This window comes from Ammospiza caudacuta, chromosome 6, assembly GCF_027887145.1.
Source record: "Ammospiza caudacuta isolate bAmmCau1 chromosome 6, bAmmCau1.pri, whole genome shotgun sequence".
In the NCBI taxonomy this organism is placed as follows: domain Eukaryota; kingdom Metazoa; phylum Chordata; class Aves; order Passeriformes; family Passerellidae; genus Ammospiza; species Ammospiza caudacuta.
Window position 1 is genome coordinate 60,931,108 of NC_080598.1, and position 27,600 is coordinate 60,958,707.

At 44.7% G+C, this 27,600-nt stretch overlaps 1 protein-coding gene across 1 annotated transcript in view; it reads left to right on the forward strand.

Moving 5' to 3' along the window:
• The window catches only part of RTN1 (reticulon 1), a 124,612-nt gene that overhangs the window by 69,207 nt on the left and 27,805 nt on the right, over nucleotides 1-27,600 (forward strand). Inside the window, exons 2-3 of the mRNA XM_058806736.1 lie at nucleotides 1,866-2,603; nucleotides 6,965-7,741. Of these exons, the coding sequence (XP_058662719.1) occupies nucleotides 1,866-2,603; nucleotides 6,965-7,741 (1,515 nt within the window). The remainder of the gene's footprint in view (nucleotides 1-1,865; nucleotides 2,604-6,964; nucleotides 7,742-27,600) is intronic.

Here is a 27,600-nt window from a genome sequence, read left to right on the forward strand (position 1 = left end):
GTGCTACCAGGTTTCCTCTTTTCATGGGAGGGACATGTTGTTCCCAGCCTAGAGGCAATCCAGGGAAAAGAAATTGCTTGTAAGACATCACAACACTGCACAATGCAGAAACAGGATGAGGGAAACCATCACTCTGCCTTTGTGCAGGGCTTGGGTTTTATGTATGTGTCAGATCCAGTGAGGCTGTGCAGTAAAATAAAGCCTTCAGCTACAACTCTGAAGTGTTACAGGGCAGAAAATACTGCTTCAGGGTTCCCTAAATGAGCGGCACATGCCTGATGCATGGAGGGCTGTCGGGAAAAGCAGTTGTGGTGGTGTTTAGAGATGGTATCAGTCTCTGTTTGTGCAAGGGGGAAGGAAATACCCAAATGCAAGTACCTGGGGAGCTTTTGCATGGACATATTCCAGCTTCTGGCTTTGCAGCTGCAGCAATGTCCCTTTAGTTTAGTGATGAAGTTTGCACTGTGTGTTGGTGGTGGTGTTCACAGGGGTCCCAGGATGAGAGACGAGAATCTTGACTCCATGTTTCAAAAGGCTGATTTATTATTTTATGATATATATATATATATTATATTAAAACTATACTAAAAGAATAGAAGAAAGGATTTCGTCAGAAGGCTTGAAAGGAAAAGAATGGAATGATAATAAAATCTTGTGACTGACCAGAGAGTCCAAGACAGCTGGACTGTGATTGGCCATTAATTAAAAACAACCACATGAGACCAATCACAGATGCACCTGTTGCGTTCCACAGCAGCAGATAATTATTGTTTACATTTCGTTTCTGAGGCCTCCCAGCTTCTCAGGAGAGAAAATCCTAATGAAAGGATTTTTCATAAAATATGTCAGTGACAGTGTGTTGCAGCCCAGGCACATGTGGAGCAGGTCAGGAGCCTCACATCCCTCGCAGGTGATGAGCAGAGGTTGGAGAAAGCCAGCTCTGTTCAGCACACAAGGGGTTAACAGGCTGCTCCCTCCCATGGGCAGCAGCTCCTACAGACGTTGGCTTTGTTCCTCCTCTTCCCATTCCCTCAGCCCCCACAGGAATCCTCTCTCCCCCCTCCCTGGTGGGGGATCTCGCTGTTCCTGTCCTCGAGCTGTGCTTTGTATGGATGCTGCAGAGGGAGAGTGGCCGCTGTTTCTAATTTAATTAGCATCATCCCGAGGAGCTGAGAGCGTGGCAGAGGGAATTAGAGGCGTGAAAATGATGCATGGATTTAACCACCTTCATGCCAGCATGATTTCTAGATGATGCACATGGGCTACAGCTTTCTGAACATGTGGAAATCACTAAATGAGGGTGTTGAGTCTCTTCCTTGGTGTTTCACAAAATTAGGGTGGCTACTCTTAGGAGAAAATGTAATCTAAATCTGCTTGCAACTCGCCCTCTCAATTTCTGTCCAGCAGATTTTTTTTTCATAATGAAAAGTTTCCTTAGGATGAAATTCCTCCAGGTCTACGTATTTGAAAAAAAATTTGGCTTAGTATTGGACATTAGATTTCTTTTAAAGATATGGGATGACGAGCCCCTGGGTTGGATTGTGAGGGATGTTGTGAGGTTGCAATCATAGGAAGTTTTTATTTACAGGCTAGGCAAACATTGGCCAGGAATATTTAGTTACTATCAGGATCCTTATAGTTATTTTAAGATAGAACAGCAGCTGGAAGCCTTGTGTGACAGATGTGCCACTATATTGCCCAGAGGCATAGAAAGAGACAGTCCCCAAGAGCTTGCAAGCAAAGTCTGGTTCACAAACCGAATCTAAGCTCAGCAGGGGGGGAGCGTGGCTTTGCAGAAAGCTTGATGCAGAAATCCTGCAGGCACTTGTGTCTCACTGTGCCTGCTTTTTGTGTGTTTGCTTCAGGTGTCACAGGCTCGTCACATCTCTTCGACTACGGCTCCACTGCCAACGGAGGGGACAACTCCTTCTACACCTCCCTGATCTCCGATGTCCACTACACCACCCCGAGGGACTCCACCTATTTCACAGGCATCTATCAGCAGGAGAACACCCCCATTCCCTGCTCAGGCAGCACGGAGGGGTTTAATGCCCTGGGCCATCCTGTTCAAGACGTGACTGGGTTTGAGTCCCGTGGCTTGTTTAGCTCAGACTCGGGAATAGAGATGACTCCAGCAGAGTCTACTGAAGTCGACAAAACCTTAGCAGATCCCATGAAAGTAGAAGGTTACAAATACATGGACATGAGTAGATCAGAAGAAATAAAGTACCAAGAAAAACACGACTCTGACTCAGAAGATGAGAGCCCAGTCCTTAGTGATAAGTACCGGGGAACACCCGTGGGGTCCAGCCACGCCGCCGAACCTCCACGGACGCCTTCAGAGAGCACAAAGGCAGCCAAGGAACAAGACCTGCTGGAAGACAGAAAGTCTGGGGGTCAGCACAGTCCCTCTGGGGGTACAACCCCTGTCAAGATCACACTCACTGAGACAGAAAGCACCAAGGAAGCTGCCAGCAAAGAGCCGAGCCCAACTCAGCCAGACACCGGCCTGAAGCCGAGCCATGAGGTGGTGCCTACGGTGACGGTGTCAGAGCCCGAGGATGACAGCCCAGGATCTGTCACACCACCCTCCTCTGGAACAGGTAATGCTGGTCTTGGTGCAGGGCACTGAGGGTTTTGTTGCTCAAGAAGTGGTTGCAATTGTACCCAGCACACTGGAGAATTACCGGGGATTTTTGGGGTGAGAGAGGGCACCACACTAGTCTCCATGGCTGGAGTGTTTATGCTCTCCTCTGGCACCAGTTTGTGTAACCGAAGTGAAGGGGAGGCAAATTGTGCTCCCCATCACCACACACTGCTCAGGATGGGCTGTCCTTCTGTATGGAAAGGGATCCAGGCCTGCTGAGCCCAGCCCTCAGGGATCTCTCCTCAGGGGAGGCAGTGTCCCTGTGGGATCACTGGGGTATCTTCATCCAGGCCATGGTTTGAGCTGGGTCCTGGTGGTTTGGGGTCACCCTGGCTGCCCTGGTTCCCCAAGGGAAATGAGGTTTGTGGGATCAGGGCAATGCGACTGACTGGGTTGATATTATGAAAATTTTAATCGCTGGCTTAGCATCTCTTTGGCTCTGCAGAAAATAGTGTTTAATTGTTAAAAATCAGTGCTGTTTTCATGTCACTGTGCTGATTTTATAAAGTGCTGAGGAGGGAAAAGCTGTCACCTCATTTACAAAGAGGCCTGGAGGGACAAAGGGTCAATCTCTTCAAAAGACTCCTGATGGATATTGGAGTGTTACCAAAACCCCATGTTTATATATTTTTCCTACTGTCTGATTACTGCAGTAGTCCATAATATTTACTCCTCATTTTCCTTAATATACACTGCTAAAATATAAAAGTAGAATAGTCCTTTCAAAAGGACTAAAGTTCTGTGACAGAAAAACAAATTTTTAGACTGAAAATTAAATTTCAGTGTCCTGGATTAAAATCCTTTAACAATGAACATTTGACAAAGAACATCACCCATAAGATGAAACTTAAAATGCTTCAATTTTATTTAGAAGCATTTAAAGAAAAAACAACTAGAATTTCTTTAAAATGGCAGTATGGCACCCACACAAATACCTCCCCTTGGAGAAATATTTGGTTCTTACAGAAAAGTGAAGGAGCATTTATGCACTTCCACATAGGAAAAGGAGACAGAGTCCACCACAGCTGTGAATTTATTCTGCCTGCATCAGCCAGAAACTTTAATGAATAGACTTTAGAGCCACATTTTTCTTCTTTTATTTGATTGAGTGAAATCACACACTGCTCCTTAGACGTGCCACTGTTCATCGATTCACACTTTTTGCTACAAGGTAATTAAGGACTTCAGGCACTGTTACTTATTCAGTCCTGGTGTATATTCAAGGCTGCCTTGGGGATGCTGGGTATCTGTATTCCATAAAAATTGTCTATTCACCATGTAAAGAAGAAAGCATCTTCTTCTAGCGGGTGGCTCCCAAAGGGTGTTTCCTCTGCATTTTCCCTCCTTTCCTGCAGCTGGGAATGTTCCATGCCCAGACCCCACATTCATAAGTGATGAGGAAATTTAAAACCTGCCCTTGCTATTCCCACGCAGTGACCCAGCAAAGTCGTGGCTCCTAGGTGCCCCTCAAGCATTCTGGCAAAGCTGCCAGCACCCCCTGCTTGGGTCAAGACTTTTGAAAACATTTTGCTTTTAATCTCTGGCCCTCATCTTTCTGGGGAAGGAAGATGTGGTCTGTCTCTGTGCTGAAAGGCCGTGGGTATTTATCCACCTCCCAGTGCCAGCAGTGAATGTGACACCCTGCTGCTGGCCACAAAGGGCTGTTTTATTCACAAGGTGAATGCCAGGGCTGGGAGGAGCAGGGTGAAGCCCAGGGACAGCATTGCTGTGCTACCAAGGCTGGAAGTCACATGCCTGCTTGGATCTGTGCCGGGTTCAGTCTGGCTCTGGGAGAAAACGCTCGCATGTGGTGGTGCAGGAGAGCAGCTCAGCTTCCTGCAGCCAGAGGAGATGCAGGAGCTCCCAGTGCACCAGAAAATTCCCAGCATCCAGATGGGAGTGTGGTGTAAAAACACCAGCACCTGAATCCTGTCTGTGGCCACAGTCTGGGGTGCAGAAGGAAATTTTTGTGTCATTTTTGTGGGCTGGAAGCTTTCCTCCACTCCACTGTGCGACCCAGCCTTGTGGGTACCTGCAGGCACTGTCCTCTCATGGGCCTCCTTACCAGCATCTGCTGGAGGAAACTTGGGGATTTATTTTCCTGGTGGCTTTCTTGACTCCTCCCAACCTGCTGTGCCACTTAGTGACCCCATCAAATTAATAATGACTTCAAATTAGTCATGAATGTAGACTCAGGATCCCAGAGGAGAAATTTCCATGTGTGCTTAATGGCTGTGTCAATGTGACAGGGGAATTGCAGTCAGAAAACGCAGACTGGGCTGTTTATACTTTTGTTTTGTTTCAAATTTTGGGTGACGAGATAAGTCATTATTTTTGTTAATATAGTTCATAATGATATTAAGAATTACAGTAGAAAAAAATTTGTTTCATTCTTGGACCCAACTGAGCTAAAAGCAGAGAGAATTCACCACCCACACCCTGAGAAAAAACCAAACCCCAAATTAATAAAAAAAACCAAAAAAAAAACCTAGTCAACAAACCAAAAAAAAAGAAAAAAAAAAAAGAGAGAAAATTTTCTGATTTAAATTTTCCACACCTGAAAGTTAAAGTTTGGCAAAACTACAGGTAACTACACATGGGTTGTTAGGATCAGCAGAACCCAGCAGCCCCATGTGTGTATTTGTCCCCAGAACAGACGAGTATCTGTTGGTGACAGTCGGATGCTGTCGTGTGTGTCCTGACCCCATGCTCCTCTTGACTGAGGATTTCCCTGGTTAAAACCACATTGTTGAGCCACTGATCAAGCAGTGACCAGCACTGCCTTGTACCTCAGCTTTTTCTTCAGAAGGTGATGCTTCTCTTATAAGAAGTACCTGCATGGGAGATGCTGTATAAGGTCAAGTTGTTATTACTGTGAGTCATCCCAGACAGGGATACTTTGTGCCTGTGCTCCCAGCCCTGCTAGAGGGAAATGTGCTGCTGTGAAATCTGTTCTGTTTGTTCCTGTTGGAATTTTGGTTATTGAGAAATTTAGATTTTTTATGTTGATAAGTATTGAGAATATTGCATTTGATTTGAGGTTATAGAGAAAGTTTTAAAAACTGAATAATAGAATTAAGATTATAGGTGTGTAGTTTGAATAGAAGTGTGTAATACTACATAGTAGAAAATGAACTATATATAATTAACTATAGTGATAGTTTAACTATATATAGTTAAACTATATAGTAGAAAATTTAGAGTTTAAGATTTTACACTATAATAATATGTATAAACTAAGATGGAAGTTTTAGGGTAGAGGTGAGTTTTTTGTGTGTGTTTTTTTTAATGGGTTTGGGTAGTATTGTATAATAAGATAAAAAATTAATATTAATTATATTATATATAATTATATAGTTTTATATGTCATATATATTCTATTATTATTATGTAATTGTATAATTATAGTGTGAAAAATGCCAATCACTTTTTTTAATGTTAAAAGTTTAATAGTAATGAAATAGTTATAAAAATAGTAATATAATTAGAGTAATAAAAATTTGGACAATTTGGATCAAGACAATATGAGACAATAAAAACAAAGAGTTATGGACAGTCCGGGTACTTCTTTCTGGGCAAAAGAAGCCCAAAAAAGGACCCACGTTAACAGAAGATTAAACCTTAAAAACAACAGCCTGTTGCATATTCATACAGCTCATCCATGATGCATAAATTCCATTCAAACACAGGATTCTGTCTGGTCAGCGTCAGCTTCTTCCTCTGAATCCTGACGGCTTCTTCAGGGGTGAGCGAGGCGGGAAGAAATTAGGGTTTTTTGTTGATAAGAGCAATAAATTCTTTTTCTCTGAAAGATTCAGATATCCTGTGGCTGCTATTTCACTGCGAGTCCTTTCTTAGGAAAGTATCTTACATAGCATAGTTTCCATTTTAACTTTATGTTATAACATAAAACTATATTTAGCACAGTACTTAAGAAAAATAATACTCCATAACTTTCTAACATAGCACACATAACATTCCTTTTAATATTTGCTAAAAGCCAATCATAAAAGACGCATTTTTCACAACAGTATTGTATTATAGTATTAATTATAGTATAGTATTATATCTATATAATATTATACTATATATAGTAATAGTATAGTATTATAGTTATAGTATTATAGTATAGTATTATTATATTATTAATCATAGTATAGTATTATATTATTGTCATATTATTGTATACTATTATAGTATATAATTCGATAAAAATCTAAGCTGCTGGAAAATAAGATTATTGTATTTTTTCCCTTTTTTTTTTTTTTTTTTTTTTTTTTTTTTTTTTTTTTTTTAATTTTTTCTCCTACATGGCAGAACCGTCCGGCTCGGAGTCGCAGGGCAAAGGCAGCCTGTCGGAGGACGAGCTCATCAGCGCCATCAAGGAAGCCAAGAGCTTTTCCTTCGATGCCGCGGAGGCGCAGCGCGCCCCGGCCGCGGAGAAGCGGGAGCCGCGCCCCAAGCCCGGCCGCCCTCCCTCCGCCCCGCACGGCGAGCACGAAGCCAGCAGCGCCGAGTCCGGCGACTCGGAGATCGAGCTGGTCTCGGAGGACCCGCTGGCCGCCGAGGAGGTGCTGCACTCCAACTACATGACCTTCAGCCACATCGGCGGGCCCCCTCCGTCGCCCGCCTCGCCCTCCATCCAGTACAGCATCCTGCGGGAGGAGCGGGAGGCGGAGCTCGACAGCGAGCTCATCATCGAGTCCTGCGATGCCTCCTCGGCCTCCGAGGAGAGCCCCAAGAGGGAGCAGGACTCCCCGCTGATGAAGCCCAAGGTCATGGACATTATCAAGGAGGAGAACAACTCGCGCGCTGACGCCTCGGAGTACGAGGCCGGTAAAATGACGGAGAGCAGGATGAACAGGGAGAACCTGGCGGAGTCCTCGTCCTACCTGAAAAGCTCCTTTGTTGCACCAAAAATAGGCGCTGAGCCCCCGACCTCCGCCGTCAGCACCGAGGAGCTGAAGGAAAGAGTAAAACTGAAGAAACCTATTGAAGAGACTGTTGTTAACCAAAGTAAAGTGTCTTCCAAGGACTTTGGCAAAAAAAGTCCGCTGGCTTCGTTGCTACTGCCGTTTTTAAATAAGCAGAAAGGTAAATGCAGATGTTGTGTTGGTTTTTTGCAGCGCTGCTGAGAGGAGGGGGAGGGAGAAGTGCCTGGTCCTTGCAGGGGAGAGGTTTGGAGTGCGGAGCAGGGGGAGCTGCAGGCACAGGATACCCTCAGGGGGAAGCTGGGCACGCCTGTGACAATGACAATCCACACAGCATCCCTGACCTGCCCATCCTCTTAGGGAACAAATAAATACCAGCAAAAAAAAAAAAAAAAAAAAAAAAAAAAAAAAAAAAAAAAAAAAAAAAAAAAGAGGCATCTTCTTAGGGAAAAAGTAAATACCAGCAAAAAAAACAGGCATCCTCTTAGGGAAAAAGTAAATACCAGCAACGATAATTTTTAGGCTTAAGCATAAATACAGGATGGTGCAACCCCAGAATCGTAAGGATGATTTGTGCATCAGGTATCTGGAGGACAAAGAGGAACAAATTATCATCTTACCTTTTAAATACTACTTGCTTTGTCCCAGGGGAGGGGTGCAATCAGGGTCCTGCATCTCTCAGAAGTGTAAGGAAAAAGATTTTGAGGATGCCTTTATATAAACAAAGAGAAAGACTTGGAGGAGGAGAGGAGTTGGGGAGTCTGGGTGTTTCTGGAAGTGTTCAAGGCCAGGCTGGATGGCCAAAAATTGATTTTGAGTGCAGGAAAGGCACGTAAAGGCTGTGCAAAGGAAAAGCCCACATTCAGCCCGACCCCAGAGCAGTGTTGCTGGTTGTGCTGCTGGCAGCTCTGGGCTCTGGAGCTCCCTGGTGTCCTGCTGGGTGTGCTGACACCACGGCCATGGCCCTGAATAACGATGTGGGGAACAGCGAGTGCGTGTGTGGTTTGCACAGAGATCTCTGCTTAACGTGTGTTGCCATCCAGTGGCAATAACAAAAACGGGCAGCCCCTTCCCAGCTCCATTTCACTGGAGCTGTCAGGATCCAATGGAGTGGAGCTATTCCCACGCTGTTGATCACCAAGCAGCCTCTCCTGCTTTTCCACATGGTCTGAATGATGGCTTTGCTTGATGCACCCCGGGCTTGGCTTTGGCAGGAGTTGTGCAGTTGTTACCTGAGTTAGTGCTGCCTCCTGCTCCTGCAGAGCACAGAGGGGAAGGCAGAGCTGCGGCCAAGCAGCCCTCACATCACTCCTGGATCTCCTGCCAGGGGTGGGCACAGCCCTCACACAGCAGGGCTTGGAGCATATCTGACTGTGGCACTGCAGGAAGGGAGGCTGCCAGCTCAGTTTCTTCTTCCTTTTTATTCTTTTTTTTTTTTTTAATTATTATGTGCTGGACTTGCACATGGCTTAGGCATACAGGGAATTTCAGAAAAGACCTGCTGTCCTGGAAACATCAATCCTTTGGCCCAGGGCATTTTGCAAAAAGTGTGGATCAAGGCAAGCTGAGAAGGAGCTCTTTGGCTGAGTCCTTCTGTCTTCTCTTGTGGTGCCTTTTGGCCACTCTCTGCCAGGATGGCCTGGCTTACCTTGTGCTGGTGTCCCACAGCCTGAGGACCTGGTCCTGGGAGGAGATCTCCTTTGTGCTGGAGGATCATGTCTCTCCCCAGCCCCTCCATCACTGACAGCATTTGAAGATTTCTTCTTCTTGATCCATTTAATGAAATATGCAGCAGCTTGTTACCTTTCAGATCAGATGCCTGATGTCAGGATATATAAAAGAAAGAGATGTGGACATTCAAAGTAATGGTTATTTTAATTTTGTTTTTGCTTTATGGCAGAATTTCACTTAAGAAAAGGAAAGCCCAGGCCTGGTGCTGTGGGCTGTCACTCACAGGTTGGATGACACAATGGGCAGGACCCAGGCCCCAGGGAGGATCCTGCTGGACACACAGTCAAATAAAAGTAATCATTTCAAGTGCGTTATTCTGCAGCACAGGCCTGTGCCAACCTGACACAAAGCACCTTGATTTTGGTGCCTTATGAAAGGCTTTCACAGCACTGCTCCAGTCATTCCCCTACAAATGTGTGTCCTTACCACACACCCTGGGTGGCTGCTGTGGCTCTGAGCACCCATGAGGGACACCAGGGTTCAGGGCCACCCATTTCTGGTCGTGTCACAAGCTGCAGAAAAGGTTTTGGGGTGACAGTGGCAAATTCTCTGGGTTGAAGAAGGTGTTTTCCCTCCTTCCTGGTGCCTCTTGTGCTGTCCCACTGTGTCCAGGGCTATCCCAGAGTGGACAAACCCTAAGCAGTGTGGGCTTTTCCCCCATTTGTTGTCACAGACAAACTGATTTTACAGAGTTTCTCAAGGAACTGGTTTTCCAGCAGAGATCTGGGAAAGACCTGAATTTGTTGGGAATGCTTTTTTGTTCAGCTAAACATCATCTGCATTGAGTTAGCACATCCCTGCTGTTTGGAGGAGCTGCTAGTGAGGCATTTTTCCATGGGAAGGGGATGTTTGGTTGGGTGCTTTAGCAATCTGAGGCTCATTTCTCATCTGCATGCTCTCACCAGGCTGGCTCTGCAACCAGCAGCAAGCCAGGCCAAGGCTTAAGCATACGGGAATGTTAGTTTAATATTTTAGTGCCATCTGCTCTAAGTGCCTCCACACTCTGGCCCATCTGTTTTCTGTGCTTCAGTTTGCTTTTTATGGGGCTCTGGTAGCTTTGCATCCTTTGGAAAGCCCCAGCTTGGAAAAGGTGTAGGGGAGAGGGATGTCCTGCCTGAGGGTGGAGCGTCCACGCCTGGTGATGCTGTAGGAGGAGTGGGATAAAAACCTGTCCAGAGAAGCAAACATGTGAACCTAGTCCTGGTCTCTCAGAATCTCTGCTGGTCAGAGTGACTCTGAGATATGTACAAGCCTCTTTTCCCAGCCTGGCAGTCAAAGAAGGAGTCAGGATTCTTCTGTTCTCATTCTCAAGGTTGTTTATTGTTTCTTATCTATAAAATTCTTTCTCTGACCCACCGAGTTCTGTCTTGCAGGTCAGGTTGAGGCACGCTGCCCATCTCAGAGGCAGTGTTGTCTTTTTATACTAAAAACTACATGTACACATTATTTACAATAACTTCCCAATACCTATCACCTATGTTAGACAGTGAGCTACTACCTTAAACCAATCCAAAAGTGCCAACATCACAGCAGAAGATGGAGGTCAAGAAGAAGGAGAAATCACAGACATCTTTTATGAAAAATCCTTTCCTTAAGATTTTTGCTCCTGAGAAGCTGAGAGGCCTCAAGAACAAAATGTAAACAATGATTATCTGCTGCTGTGGAATGCAACAGGTGCATCTGTGATTGGTCTCATGTTGGATGTTTGTAATTAATGGCCAATCACAGTCAGCTGGCTCAGACAGGGAGTCCAGGCCACAAGCCTTTGTTATCATTCTTTCCTATTCTATTCTTAGCTAGTCTTCTGATGAAATCCTTTCTTCTATTCTTTTAGTATAGTTTTAATGTAATATATATCACAAAATAATAAATCAAGCCTTCAGAAACATGGAGTCAGATCCTCGTCTCTTCCCTCATCCTAAGACCCCTGTGAACACCATCACAGAGAAAGGCTGGACACACCCAGATTCCTCCATATTGCCCCCTGAACCCCCATTCTAAAAACCCCAAAATCTATTTTTTCACCCCATGACAAACTAACTATTATTCTACTTAAACTCTCTTCACTTGTAATTCTTCATATAAGGTTGGTAATTGTTTTTTCCATGAGTCAAGATCAAAGGCACAGGGGCCTTGGGCTCTGTGCCAAGGTCTCTGAGCCCCCTGGGCAGGGTCTCAAGTCCTACAGGGCAGCCAGAGGAATTTCCTGGGTTCTGACACTGGTCTTGCCATGAAATCTTAGAGTGGCTCAGTGAACCTCTGTGGTTCCTCCCACATGGAACCATTCAGGTGGGAAGGGGCCTGTGGAGGCTGCTGGTCCAACCCCTAGCTCTCAAAGCAGCTTGGTCAGGTGAATCAGGGCCTTTTCTGCCATCTCTGACCTCCTCTGCCACCCCTGTCCATCCTCTCAGCCAAGGCAGAGCTTTGGGGGAGCTGAGTTGGAGCCTGCAGGTCTGGGTCAGTCCTGTGCAGTTGTCTCAGCGGGCAGAGCAGGGTAAAGGACAGGTGCCACTCAGTGCAGCTCAGACACAGAGGGCTGGCAGGAGGTCCATGAGGCCCCAAGAGCCCATCTCCTGGCCCACAGCCACGATTCCTGGTAGAACACTCCTGACAGATGCTTGTGACTCATTTGGAAAGGTCTCTGTTGGCAGATCCTCCGCTAGCTCCAGGTGTCTCTCAAAACCTGTTAAGTCTTCCAACCTTCTTTACTTTAGGCTAAGCAATTCTGGTTTCTTCTTTTTTTTTTCCCTTTGTGGTTATGTTTTTGAGCTTTCTGCACTGTCTTGTTCCCTCTGTTCTTTCCCACCACTGGGCCCAAACCATCATCTCCAGCTGTGACTGGAGGAATTTCCCAATACCAGCACTGACTCTTCCTCGGCCCATGGAGGAGGACAGGAACCTTCCCAGACACACATTTCTGCCCCACCTCCCCACTTCTGGCCATTTCATGCAGTTCAGCTGCCACCTGACAGCTTGTCACCCACCAAGCTGTGATAGCTCAGCCAGAGCTGAGCTGGAGATGTGCAGGCCATGCTGGTGGCAACGAGCAGCGTGCACACCAGTGGGTCTGGGCTGTGCAGGGTATGTCCTTCACTCCTTTTCTTTTTCAGGAAGCAAGGAGTGAGTTTGGCCCCTTCTGCCCTCAGGAGTGGTTGCAGTGTCACCTGTCCCATCTGCAGAGGGGACACAGCTGAAAAATAGTCAGGTGCCGACTTTGGAGTTCTTCCTGGAGTCTTGGTTTGATGGGAGCATAGCAAGGTCACTCAGAGGAGATGCCTGCACTGTGCAAAAGATCAGAATAAAGCCAAGAACAGGGGATTTTCTCCCTAGATAATGGTTTGCTTGGGCAGTGGCTGGGATCAGTGGTGATTACTGCAATAATCCCTCTCACAGTGAACACCATGTTCATACCAGAGCATGACCTTTTTATGACCTTCAGAAATGTCTCAGTAAATCTCACCCCCTCATTCCACAACCTGTGTTATCCATAGCCTGATTATTGGCCTGCTTCACCTCTGGTATCTCTTTCCTTCCCTGATCTTTGTCTCTGTTGGTGAAAATTACTCCCCATCTATTGGGTAAGGTCAAACTTTTAATGCTATGTGTCAAAGCATCTTAAACTCAGTAACTGGATGCTCAGAGGGGCTTTTAAAATTGGGTATAGCTCTAAAGTGGGAGGATCACATGTCCTCTCCTGGGACTGCTGTCTACTCCACTGCCTGTGAGTGTTAAGTACTGAGCTATAAAAAATTATAGGCTTTATCCTCCTGTTTTTATATATCTTCCCTTCCAGAGCAAGGGACAGCCTCTGAAGGGCTGCCATCAGTTGCAGCACTCAGACAGAAGTGTAGCTTTCTGACAGATATGACACAAGATGATGTTTATAAAATCCTCCTGCCAGATCAAGATTACATACTGACCAGCAGAAAAACAAACAAACAAACCCCAGAAAGCCACTTGTTTAACTGTATGCAGGGAGCTGATGGTTGTGCCAAATGTTTAAGTGTCAAGGCCATGAGTAGCAAAGTCCAGGCCAAGCACAGAAAGTTGGGAGGTGTCTGTATATTGATATCAGGAGCCCCCAATACAGGGAATAATCTGCTCTGACTACATGATTCAGAAAGGCTGAACAAATGCTTCATTAAGCTATACTATATTACACTAATACTATATTAAATTACGTCCTAAAGAGATTTTGTACTAAAAAGATACTAAAGAAAAACCTGCGACTGTCTCAAACAGCCAGGACACAGCTTTTTTTCAATTGGCTAAGATATCAAAACAACCTTCACTGGTGCTCAATAACCAAATCACTTTGGGTGAACAATCTCCATGACACATTCCACATGTGCAAAACAACAGGAGCAGTGAATAGAGATAGGAATTGTTTTATCTCCTTCTCTGAGGTTCTCACTGCTTTACCCAGGAGAAATCCTTGGAGAGAGAATTACGTCTCTCTCTGTTCAGAGAATGTGAATACCACATCTGTAGACAAACAAGAACCTGCTAACAAGAGGAATGGAGAGAAAAGATGTGTTATGTGCAAAGATTTGTCTCTGGGAGTCCACAGCTTCCTATATCCACGTCTGTGTCCTTGCCACACCAAGCTGAGCACCCAAAGCTGGCTCAGTTCTGCTCCTGGCAAAGGCTGCAAGGAGACAACTGCCCTTTTCATGAGTGATTTTTCTGTTTATTCAGGCACACCTCAAGTGCAGCATCACTCATAGCTTGAACACATTTTAAGAGCCAAAATCTTGACACAGATTCCCTTTTGGTGCCTCTTTGTGTCAGGGATCCATGGCTCAGCTTTCAGACAAGGCTGTGACAATGACAATATGATGGTGGCCAGATTTTGCAGATGCCTGGATGCAGGGATGCTTTGCCTGGATATTGCAGGAGATCTGAGAGATGTCATGGACAGAGAAACATCCAGCACCTATGAGATAGCAATGGTGGCTTTTCTGTGGCTGACACAATATACAGTGAGAGGTGATGTTTACCCCAAGCATACAGAAACAGGAAAAGAACCAAACCCTAAGTCATAAATAATGAAGGGGTGAAAGTCATACAACCTGTAAGGTTTTCTGTAAGTTATTATATATTAATTACATTAATATATAGAATATATATTGATATAATTATAATATAATTAATAGATAATAATTTTAATATAATTCTGATAGTTGTTATTATGTATTAGAATATATTAATTATGTATTAATATATTCATATATTATAATAACATATAATTCTATATTATTATTATATATTAATTATGTAAATTATTATTCTAATAAATTGAATAAATATGTAAATTATTATTCTATTAAAAGATCTTGATTAGAATCACTGAATGGTTTGGGTTAGAAGGGATCTTGTTTCAACCCCCTGCCATGACAGGGACACCTTTTGCTAGACCAGCTGGCCTTGAACACTTCCAGGGATGAGACATCCATTCCAATTCAAGGTTTTAGCTTAGAGAAGTTTATACAGTGGAATACAGATTAGGTGAAGGAAAAATCAAAATATATTTCTTTTGTTAACACAGAATATTTTTCTTATTAATGCAGTTTTCTTATAAATTTAGTGTTTTGCAAGGAGCTCCTGGAATGCTTTGTTTTCTGATCTAGGAAAGCTGCTTCTTAACCTCTGCAATGCTCTGTGAGATGGGAGTTATATTTTTTCACCAGTTTAATTGATTAATTCATTTGAAGAGTTTGGACTAATTTCAGGTCAGATTTAAATTTAAGATTAAGCTCCAGTGATACAAAATACATTTCTAGGTCTCAATGAGAAGTGGAATACAAATTCCTGAACCTGTTGGCTCTAATTCCTCAGATGTTCAGCAGAACAAGGACTTCCTTAGGTATTGCTATTTGTGTCTGGTAGATACCATGAAGTTAAAATTAATGTATTTGACTGTAGTGATGGGTGGGCATGTGATAGATTTCCATTGGGGATAAAACCTGGAGGTGAGTATTGATTTTCCTGGTGTTTTTCCTTAGCTTCCAAGGGACTGCTGATTGGGACATAATAACTATATTGACTGAAAAGGGGATTTATTTTTTTGTTTTCCTTGGGGAGCTGCTGAGTTCATGTCAGTTCAGAACAATATAGAAATTAAGGGGCTTGCAATGATCCAACATTCAATCCAAAGTGCTTGAATTCTCCCCTGAAGGAAGCATCTCGTGTCCTTGTCGCTTCAGCTCTTCATCTTACCTTGGTCACCACCTTCCTTTGTTTTATTCTTTTGCAGTATATTTTTTTCTAACTCTCCTGACCTTTACACAACGTGGGCAATTTAGTCTGCTATTTTCTTTTTCCAGAGAGATATCACAAATACCCTCTTTCGCCTCTGGCTCTGAGAGCAGCTCAGTGGTTTCATGAGAACTCTTGTGGTGAGAGGTCATTCTGGTGTTCTGGTTCTGCTGTGTTTCATTTGTGTGTGAGAAATACAAACAACTGTGAGGAAAACCCCTAATGCACACAAAAGACAGGTTGGTTTTGTTTCCAGTAATCTCCTGCCCCCACCACAGGTCAGCCTGCCTGTGGTGGGGATACATGGGGATGTCAGGGTTGCTTAAATCACCTGTAGAAATGAAGGTGAAGGTTTGTCTTTTCAGTGGTGATGACCAATTTCACAAGTGCTCTGGGTCTGAGAGGGTCCAGCTGAGCCTAATTTTTGAAAATTTGGCATACAAAGCTACTTGTGCTTCTGACATAGGTGTTTTTCCACTCAAGACGGCTGAGTGATTGTTTCCTGCATGTTCAGGGCTCAGAAGACACAAAACATGACAGATTTGCAGCTACTTTACACAGCAGTGAATTTTTTGTGGGGAAAAACCCTGCCAGTTTGGTTGCTTTGGTGCCAGAACCTCTCTTTTTGGGGGTTTTTAGGGTTTATCTTCCTTGCAGCTTCTGCCTGACTCCCTGTTTGAGTCTATGCACCCTTTGATATCACTTGCTCAGAGAAACCCTTTCCCAGCTGGTGCCAGGAGATTTTATATGGAATTAGTCCTCCAATCCTTCCCTTCAACTTTCCAATATCACTGGAAAAGATGTACAAGATTTCTCCTAGTTCATATCAAAATAATTCACAGCTCAGTTCATTAGAGTGGAAACTGCACTGTGAGGTGACCTCAGGAGAACTCTGAGCTGGGGTAACTTGAGAGGCATTAAAAGGACCCAGATAATCAGTATTACCTTTGCAAAAACGGGAGATACAAGGCTTCCAAGGCAGCAAATTGAGCTTGCCTTAAGGATTTGTCATTAGGTATCCAGACTGCCAGGTAATGCAGGAATCTCAGTAAAGACTGTCCTCTTTCCAATTGGATCCTTAAGAATAATTTGCCAGGGAAACAGCTTTTGGTGTTGCTACATCATCCATCTGGGATGAGAGCAACACATTTCATACAGATGAGCAAAATGTAATTTTAAAAAAAAACTTCTTATAGTAATAACATAGTAGTAATAACAATAACAATAACAATAATAATAATGTAATAATAACTTCTATATAGTATAACTTCTTATTAACTTTTTTTTAATAGCTTTTTCATAGCTTCTTATCTTTTGAATAGAAGGTGCAACAAGACTGCAAAATTCAAGAGATAAAGCTAATTCAGATTTCCAGGGTTTGGTGCCCCCATGGCCTGGCTGGTACAAGCTCTCTGCCTTGTTTGGTGCTGCTTGGGATCCACAGTGGTGTAAGATCAAAATCCAGCCTCTGCCAATCCCACAGACACTGTTTTCTGAGCAATTCCCAGGAAAGCAGCCCAGGGTCTCTGCTCACTCAGTGTGTGCTGTTGGCAGAGGCAGACATTGCACAGACAGGATTTTCTGCTCTCTTTTAGGAATAGAGGCAGTTCCTCACAGAGGAGTATGTGAGGGGGTCCTTGCATGCATCCTCATGAAATGTTGACAGGATCAACAAGGCAAGGTCTGTATCTCAGCAACCAGCAGGGGAGGGGAGCCTGAAGAAAAGCCAGCAGGGATTAAAAGCCAGGATTTCTGAAGGTTACTTGGTCAGCCAATGTAGCATTGAAACACTGAAACACAAACAGCTGGGCTTGCTTGCTTAGGTTAAATGTAAGGGTTGTTCCAGAGAATTGGAATTTACTTCCCAAAGAGGGAGAACAGGCTGTCTTCCCTGTTTGCCTGGGATTCCTGCTCTGGAGCTTTGCTGCTGCAGAAACAGGGCCATGTTTCACCTTAGCTGACAGGGAAAGGCTTATTGCTCCAACCAGGGAGTGGTAAATGAGTGGGATTTAATAAAATCTGTAGTAGCAATTGTGTCCTTCTGAAATGAGCACTCACCTTACCCTTCAGGTGCACAATTACTGCAGCTGGATGTCACACACTGACTCCACTACACGTGCACATCCCTTTTGTCTGGAAAAGCTGCTGAAAAAGGATGATATTGGCTAATTTATTGTGTGAGTAATTGATTTGTTGGGTATGATGAATTGCTTTCACTGCAGGAATACACAACAAAACTGGGAAATTACCTTGGTTCTTTCCTGAATTCTGGTTTGTGAGATCATCCTTATTGCGTGGTTATTGAACTTTATATGCAATAGATGTCTGTAAAAAAAAAAAGCTGTTTTTTTCCTTTATTAACAGAAGCACCAAGGCATCCAGCAGAATGATTAGCAGCACACCATTCCTATCAAAGAGGGAATTTCCATATATATTGTTATATTTCCATATAACTATAGCAATGTGCTTTTTACTTGTAGATCTTGCTCCTCCAGCAGCAATGAAGGGGAGATTATGTTGGAATGAAGTTTAAATGGAGAAAAAGACCAAAGAATTGATCCTACTAAGAGCTGAAACAGCTTTGGCATGTGTTTAATGTTGCTGAATTATTCATTGAGCTGGCTGGACAAATCGACATTGCAAAAGGAAATAAATCAGGGTGCTGGAGGAAAAATGCTGAAGGATGTGTTAGCGAAATGTCCCCAGTGTCACAGAGCTCACAGGGAATGACCCCACCCTCAAGCGCCTGTGGCTGTCAGGTGGAAGCCTTTTGTAAAGGAGGGGGTGGTCTCGGGTTTCTGTGGCTGAAATGGCTCCCGAGGTGTTGGAGAAGAAGAAGTTGAAATTCCTCGGTTCTGCTTTTCAAGATTGTTTATTTTCTCTTATCCATTACATTTTTTCTCTGGCCTGCTGAGATCTGTCCAGCAGGTTGGTTTGTGGCACAGCAACAGCCCTTGGGTTGGTGTTAGCTTTTTATACTAAGAACTACATGTACTTTATTTAGAATAATTTTCCAATATCTATAACCTATGTTAGACAGTCTGTCTCTCTCCTAAACCAATCCAGAAGTGCCACCATCCCAGCAGAAGATGGAGGACAAGAATAAGGAGAGGACACTCCCAGATTCCTCCATCTTGCCTCTTGAACCCCCACTCTAAATCCCCAAAATTCTACTTTTTCACCCTGTGACAAATTAAGTATCATTCTACTCAAACTCTTTTCCTTTTAACTCTTCACAAAAAGTTAGTAACTTTTTCCATGGGCTAAAATGGAGGGCACAGGTGTTTTTGACTCCATGCCAAGGTCTCTGAGCCCCTGCCAGGGTCTCGAGTCCTCCAGGGCAGCCAGAGGAATGTCCTGGGTTCTGACAGAATGGATGTTTTGTGTTTTGGCTGTGCACACAGCAGTGACTTTAGTGATGTCTGTGGTCCCAGACCAGCTCAGTTTGGGATGTGAGACCTTCTCTTTGAGGGGAGGCATTGCAAAGAGCTGGCAGTGGCCACCAGGCCACTGCTTGGGGTCACAGGGGCTGATGGGGCATCTCACAGAGCACGTGGAGATGTGCAGAGTGAAAGACTAACCTGTGTCAAACACACCTGTCTGGAGACCATGCCATGTCTCATCCCTTTTAAAGGAGTTTTGCTTCTTTATCTTCCTGCACCCCTTGTTAGGTTATTTCAGTGCCTTCCCTCAGTGCTTCCTCCCCAGGTGAGAGGCCCTTTCCTGTCTGCAGCTATTCCCCCTCTTCCCTCCACTTCAAATCCCACAGAAAGAGAGCAGCAATGGCTCACCAAACTCTCTGTGTTGCTACAACCCACAGCAGCAGCTGAGAGGAGTGTCTGGATGAGCAGTGGTCACTTGGCTCATGCTTGGTGCTACATGTAAGGGGTTAAAAAGATCAATGTGATAATTCTGGCCCCACAGACCTGCCTGTGCTGCGGTTTGGATCCTGCCTGGGGAGCAGAACCATTTCCTGGCACCTCTGTGTCTGCTAAGAGTAGAAATGTTGCCTCAAACACTGTGTAAATATCTCTGTTACATATAGCTGTGCTCTCCTGGGTATTCTGCAAGGAAATATTCAGAGCACTTGGCTTCAGCTCCTGTTGCTGCTGCACTGATTTGGAGATGCTGGCAGATGAGATTTTCAGGATTTATTCAGATGAGAGCTTTGCTTTTGCCCTGTGGGCAAGGCTGGAGTTCAGAGCTGCAGACTCTATTTGTGGGTTTGAGTCAGGCATAGAACCATATCATACCTGTATGTAAAACCCTCTACTGGAGTTTTTAAATTAACTGTAGGGGTTTGAATCTTTCCAGAAAGGTGAGATTGCAACACACTTTCAGCTGTCACCCCCACAGGATCTCACTTCTGCTGACCAAAGTGAAAAAGCTGTAAAATGCTGAGGTATCCCCTATGCACCCTTTCAGCATATTTTGACCCAAAATAGGATGTAAATATTTACTGGAATTGTGTATCAGAGGGCACCCAGGGATCTGCATTTGGATAATCTGCATTGCAAGGGAAGTCAAGGGAATAGCAGATGACTTTGAAAGGCTGCAGTGCTGGATGTGTTTCTTAACATGCACAAATTGCTCCCTGATTTCTCAGGAAAAAGAAATCTCTGGGCTGATTATTGTTTTTAGATCTTATTTTAGATGTAGTGCCTGGAGACCCAGTCAAGATCAGGCTCTTTTGTTAGCCAAGATAAGAACAAGCAGTAAGGTCCTTTCCTTGGAGAGCCTGCAGGATGAATTTCACTGTGAAGAGGATTATTAAATGCAGGAATTATCAGTTTTTTGTGTTGTCTGAGGGTCAGCTCTGCTTTGCCTGCTGCCTGCTCCTCTTTTCAGTCCCCTCACAATGGTGTTACCCTTTGGGTGGAGTTGTGGGTGGAAAGGTGAGGATGAGGGGAGAAAAATCAGGGGTCTGCTCTGCTTTCATCTCAAACCTTTTCCCTGCTTAGATGCATCTGAAAAGTGAGAATTGGAAGACTCAGGTGTTAGTGAGTCACTGCATGCCTGACAATGCCAGTGCCCCCCAAGAGCATCTGTCCCATCACAGAGAGGAAGGATGGGGAGATGTGCCTGACATTTGTTCTATAACACAGCCATCCAGAAGTTTTCCCACTGATGTTGAACAGAGAGATGTCTCTCCTCCTTTTCAGGAGCTGTTTTGGCCCATTGCCTGCAGGTAACATAAACACAGGACATTACTCCCAATCCCCACACCCAGGTCTCTGATCAGTCTGATTCAAAGCTGCTCCCATTCCCATTTTATTTGAACTCAGCTTTAAATATAGCTCACAGAGAAGGATGCAGTAGGTTTGGTGGGAGGTGAAGCAGAGGCAGCCCCTGGGATCACAAGATTCCTCCTGCCACATACTATAAATGCTGCTTCTGCCAGGCATTAGAGGAAAGGAACAACACAAGGGCCTGAGGACCAAGTGCTCTGCTTTAATTATCCATCTTTAGCAGCAGCTATAATTATTTAAGAGCCTGACATATTAACTGCTGGCCAGTTTCTTTCCTTGATTGCTACCATCCAGTGTCCTGCTCTTTTTGCTCTTGGGCCAAAGCAGAACTCTTCTCCATCAAGCCAGCTCCTACCCTTTCCCATATCCCACCCATCCAGGCCTCCTGGACCTCCTCTCCAGGCCTGTTCATACCAAGCCAGGCAGGGCTTTGCTGCTGGTGTTCATCCCAAGTTTGTGCTGGGTTTCCCATCAATTTTCCCCTGAGTCTGACTCAGATGTTTCATACAATACATTCACAGGACCAGCTCCCACTGGCAGTGCCAGCATGCCTTACTATCATCCCCATTTCTCCCTGAGAGGCACAGGCCTTGTTTACTCCTCTTTTAATAACACAGATGGTTTTAATAGTTCTCTGCCTTCGCCCCCACTTCTTTCTCCTTGCCTGTAGTCTGTTTAAAGCTTCCTCCTAAGTGATGGCTTTGTCACTTAATCTCATTAAAACTTCTCTCCATTGAACTCCATGAGCTGCTTATCAGACCGTAAGCCTAATCTCCCATTTGTAATTAATTTGTTCTGTGCCTCCTACAAATTTGGCATCATTAGATAATGGCATCACCCTCAAGGTCACTGATACACCACGAGGTAAACACCCATGGCTCCAGCACAGGCTGCCCTGCTGGCCTCCTCCTTCCTCCTCCTCCTCCCTTTGACACACAGCTTGATTTTATTGACATGTTTCTCCCTTTCCCTCAGCCAATTTCTGATAATGCTTCCTGCCCAGCCTGTGCTGCTGTGTGACTGCAGATCAATATCTCTGGCTGTCTGCAAGCAAATGCTTTTCTGATACCCTCCTAGTGCAGGCTCATCCACCCCAGTTTTCTGCTCACCTTTCAGTTCCTTCCTACTTGCTCCAAGAACTTATTTACAGTGTTCTTCCTTCCCTTCCGTGTTTTTAAAACTTGCAGAGCCTTTTCACAGAATCCTAGAATCACAGAATAATTGGGTTTGGAAGGGACCTTAAAGATGTACCAATTCCAACTCCCTGCCTTGGCCAGGGACTTCTCCACTAGACCAGGTTGCCCAAAATCCCTTTCAGCTTGGACTTGAACACTCTTGGAGTTGGGAATAGGATACAGGAGCCTTTCACCTTCAGGCTTTTGGGCCCAGTGGACACTCAGTGGCTCACTTATCAATAACATAGGTAGAAACAACCCACAAATAATTATTACCGTTCAATCAAAGCATAATAATGCACAAAACATTGTTATGATTTGACATCTGTATTTTTGAAAAAAAAAAGGAAAAATCCCAGATTATCACAGCTCATGGCACCAGCCAGTACCACCAGGTGATTTCTACTGTTAGATGAAGAATACTAAGCACCAATTAGAGATGAAAACCAATCCAGTGCACCCTCCCTTTAAGCCATGTGTTCACAGATTTCTAAAGGAAGAAGAATACCTTCTGTGGTACTCCCATCTACTCACTGGGATTTGCTGATATTGAGTTCTCTGGGACCTTTGCAGGCTCTGGAAATAGGGTCAGTCCTGGTACAAGCTCAATCTCTTCATTATTTCCAGTAGATTTATTTTCATCTCTCATATTTCCCTGTTTGGATGTAGTTTCTAAGAAACTCAAATGGATTTGAGCCATTCTTGCAATTTTTTCTGTTCTCTGCCTGAAAATAATCTACTAAACTTAGGTCGTAGATGCACACAGAGCTGTCATTAGATCATAGGTATTGTTATTCAATACAGTATTGACCACAGTATTCAGAAATTCAGCATTCAGGCAGCTACAGAACTGGGGGGAGGAAATCTCCCAAACACAAAAATACCTCAAGATTTTTAATTCACTGGAGTCTGCAACTGTTTTCTAATTAGCAGTTTTTGTAAGTGTGCCTATTTTTTCTTGCCTGATAGTCAAGAAAGAAAAGAAACCCAGACCTAATGGTGAGAGCTTCTGCAGCCTTTTGGGACAAGGCAGGCTGCTGTAAAAGAGATACAGGTTTTTCTGAGGGGGGTAAGTGCAGGAAGGATATTTTGCATCTGATCCTGTAGTGGCTGCACACAGATCAGCCCTGGTGCCTTGCTGGGAGCTGGCACCAGGTAGATCCAGCTCAGTCACTCATGAGCAGCTACAATCAAGTCACCCAGTGCCACATTTTGGCCAAGAGGCAGCTTTTACCTGGGGATAAAGGGTTATTACTCCCAGTGAAATGTTCCGGTGTCTTGGTTTGGAAAGACAGGAGTCTTCTAAGGAAGGCAGGAGCCTCCCCTGAAATGGAGAATGTAAACCCTCCCTCCAAATTGTTATAAATTTTAAATTAAGGGGCTCTCAGGCAAAAATATGGGAGCAGGAAATAACAGTTCTTTAACAGGGAAGCAAAAAATAAAAGGATAAAATAAACACTGCAGTGCACTGGAACAACACTGACAGAGTCAGAACCCAACCTGACACCCTGTGGGTCAGGGTGTTGGCAGCAGTCCCATTGGAATTGTGGCTCAGCCCTCCTGCAGTGTCAGGGGTGGTTCTGCTGGAGCAGGGATCCTGTAGAGAAGGATGTATTCTTCCTCTGAAGATCCAGTGGAAGGAGAGGCAGCTGCTGTTCCTCTGGGGAATCCAGTGGAGAAGCCGTGCTGGTGTTCCAGGATCTCCAGATTATATCCGGGTAGGAATGCTTGGCTCCTCCCTCTGGGCTCACATCTCCCAATGGGATGCTGTAGTTCTTATCAGCCATGCAGTGACATTCAATAGCTGTTATCAGCAGATGTCCCATCCTTGGAGGGAGGAGTGATTGTGGTCACTCAAAGAGAGAGATAAGGCAAACTGCCCACTGACAAAAGACAAGTGCCATACAGATGGTAATAGAATACATCTTGCCTTGCAACCTGGAACAGCCTGGCTCAGCAGCAAGATGTATTTGCAGATGGCTGGAGAACTGTTAGGAGCTGTGTGTTTGCTGTGGATGCAAGGATGCTGCAAGATGCTCGTTTAAGGCCAGGAAAACTTCATGGTTACAGTCAGAAACAGGTTTATGCTCAAAGGACATGGTGATAAGACAAGTGACTGACTGACAGGTTGACTTCAGGAGTCTCACTCCTGAGATCAGAGTCAGGTTTTATCAGCAGATGAACCTTTACTAAACAATCTGTATTTCCCAAACCATCCTGGATTTGGTCTCTTTCCCTCCTCTAAACCATGCTGAAAACACATTTTATTCCATTTATGTAACTGCCTTTGTGTGCTGTACTGCCATTCTCACTGTATGCTCACACAGTCACTACACCATTGTGACCAACAAAAGAGCAAAAATCATTTTATTTGGCATTTACTCTGTTTCCTCTGAGAATGAGCCCAAGTTTGGCTTTGTTCAGCTGTGATGCTCTTGAACCCCTGTCCCTGAAGAGAATGTTGCAGCACTAAATACCAGATATCTACCATCAAAAGGAATGTTAAAAAATTCAGGTGTTTTTTATTTTTAATGATCCATTTATCTTTTCAGGCTCGTGAGCAGGCAGTGAGATTGCTGTGATTTGCAGCCACAGGCTGCCCGTTTCCTCCTCTGCTTCCATGGAAACACATGTTGGATGAGGCAGAACCAGGCACAGGCTTAAAGTACATGATTTCCAAACTATTTGCTTTTCCTTGCAAGGAGTCCTTTACCTCCTGTTTTTACAAAACTGTGTGAGGAGGAAATGTCTCTAGGGAGAGGCAGCTTTTTGAGGTGTGTGACTGGTGTTGATGCACAGGTTTGAAAGTATAATAATCCCTCAGCATGTGAACATGCTGCTCAGAGGTGAAATGCATGAGACAGAGCAGGGACAGTGCATTCTGCAGCTGGTGTCACTCTGACTGTGGCATTTGGGATCAGAAGAGTTCTGCTTTTATGTCAATTCTTTGCTTTACATTCATCTCCTCCCTGGAGAGGTGAAGATTGCACCTTCTTCTGCACTTCAGGACCCCAAAGATACCCAGTTTGCACATGTAACAGCTCCTTGTGTTCTCTGGGCAGCCCCTCTCTTCCCTAGTACAAACTTCCCTCCCCCAGAGTGAAAAATCAGATTATTTGCAGTTTGATGGTAAAATGAGGGAGGGCTGGGAAAAGGGCAGCAGCTCACACAGAGCTGTGTGTCATAGCTCAGTACAACTCTCTGGTGTGTTCTGTGTGGGGAGCTCATTCAGAAAGAAATTGTAGGAGAAAATGGATCTAAAGTGACAGCCACCAGCTCTTCCTACTCCTCACATGCAGTAGTCTCCTATTAGAAGGGCTCTCACCCTGCAGGGCCACCAGCTTGCTCTGCCACCCAGTGCCAAGCTGGAACCCCACTGCCATGGGAGCCTGATCCTGCTGTGGTGGCTGAGTTTGCAGGATCTGAGCCTCACCCCTGGCAAATGCACACCTGGTATCTTCTAGTTGACTCCTATTTGTCAGTAAGAGGGGAAAAAAAACCCTTTTAGATGTGGTGACTCTAATGAGGCGCTGAGGGAAATGAGTTGCTGAGTGCTACATTTGCAGGATATCATTCCTGCATGGAAAAGAAATGTATTTTATCTTCCATCACCTGCAAAGCATTCATATTTTGAAGGCTGCTGGTGTCTGTGACAGCCTAAGCACAAAGCAGGGCAGAAACCTTTTTTACAGAACAAACCCCAGGCCACACCCTTTCAGCTGCAGGAGAGGGTGGAAGCCTCATCACAAAGCCCTGTCTCAGGCATCAAGAAGTAAAAGTGAATGTCACTCCATGCTGTCTGATGATTCCACAAGATTCACACTAATCAGAGCCCTTCATTAATTATTTAGCTTTAGGGAAATGTGTCAAAGGGTTCTGACACTTGGGATGTTGCAAAGTAATTGCCACGTTTACTTCCCAGCTAATGGGGAGGCCAAAATAAATTGTACCAGGCTGAATGGCTTTGTGTGTGTGGGCAGGGGCAGGACCTTCCTGCCCTGGCATGTGATTCCATCCATACCTCAGGGCCCACAGAGCTTCCCAATGTCTCAAAGGGCTCAGGGCTGTCCCCCTGTGTGTCAGTGGGGGCTGGACATGTCCCCACGCTCATCTCCATCCTCCCCTCCATGCATCATGTCCCCATGTGCCTTCTGCCCACTCCAGGGCTGCTCCAGCCAGCAAGGGGGCTGCTGGTGGGTTTGTTCTGAGTTGCCAGAGCAGGGCTGGACCCTCTGTTGGGAGCAGAGCAGAGCCACATCCTGCACAGGGGGCTCTGCTCCCTCCTGCCTGCCCAACACGTGGTGCCCAGCCAGCAGCTCCCCCTGCTCCACAATAAGTAGGTCTCCACTGCAGGTTTGCAACCTGAGAAAAACAAACAAATGCAGAGCAGCGTGGCTATATTTATCTGAAATTTAGAAGCTGTGCTTCACAGGGAACTTTGATCATTTTAAATGTCAGGCAGTCTGGGAAAAGAATGGGGGGGGGGGGGGGAAGCACAGTTAAAAAGAAAGTGTTTTGGGAAAGGTAAGAGCTGCTACTGCTGCTGCTTCCAAAACAAAGTCCTTCTCTTCTGGCTCCTGTTATTAATGATCCTAATCTTGAGGGCTAATGTATCTCAGCATTAAGCTGGGGGTACTCAGAGCTTGAGGTTTCCAAACCCCACAGGTTTCCAAACCCCACAGGTTTCCAAACCCCACAGCTGAGGACCTGCTGGACTCAGAGTCCTGCCCGGAATTCAGCAGGAGCTGACCACATCTCCTGCACCTGTGAAAGAGGAGGTTCATACAAAACAAAATACACCAATTGAGCTTGAGAGTTGGGTTTTTTTTTTTTTTTTTGTTTGCAAACCAAAATAAGATTGTGGTTTTCTTGAATTTATAATAATTTGAAATTAATGTCCATGCCATTATGGTTTATCTCTGATTCATCTGCAAGACATTAATTTTAAGTACCTGGCATTTGAAATTCAAGAACCTCACATGGGCCAGAAGGGATATTGTGCTTTGGATCCCTGGGGGGATTTATTAAGAATGAACTAACTGACATAATACAATGATGTATTTGGTGGTACCTGTCTCAGTCAGGGAGTTTCATCAAAGCCCCATGTACTTAAATGTTTGCAAGGAGGGAAACACTTCAGAAAAGCAGTTCTGAAATCCCAGCAGACCTTTGGTGAATCTTGCCCAGACTTGTTTTACTGTTCTCTTTGGAAATCCCCCATTTCTGCAAAAGGCAAACCTGTTGCAAGGGAATTCACTATTAATGCAGAATATGTAGTACAATTCCTTCCACCTCACACTGCTCGTGTGCAGTGCTCTGGGATACAGCTATTTCTGGATCTCTGCAAATCTGCAGCTACCCTGAAATTCCTGATGCTTCTACCATATCCACATGCTGTGGTTAAATGTGCTTCCAATCAGGAAAACACCTTCCCTTAGTTTAGTTTTGTCCAGTGGACTTTCAAGTTACTTATTAATTGATAATTTTGGAAAAATAATTCTGTTTTTCATGTATCTATTCAAAGCCATCCTATACCTTCTGTTTTGCTCACCCTCATCCCAGGACAGAGAGCTATCAGTCCTTCTGCAGAAGCAATCAGGAAAATGTGG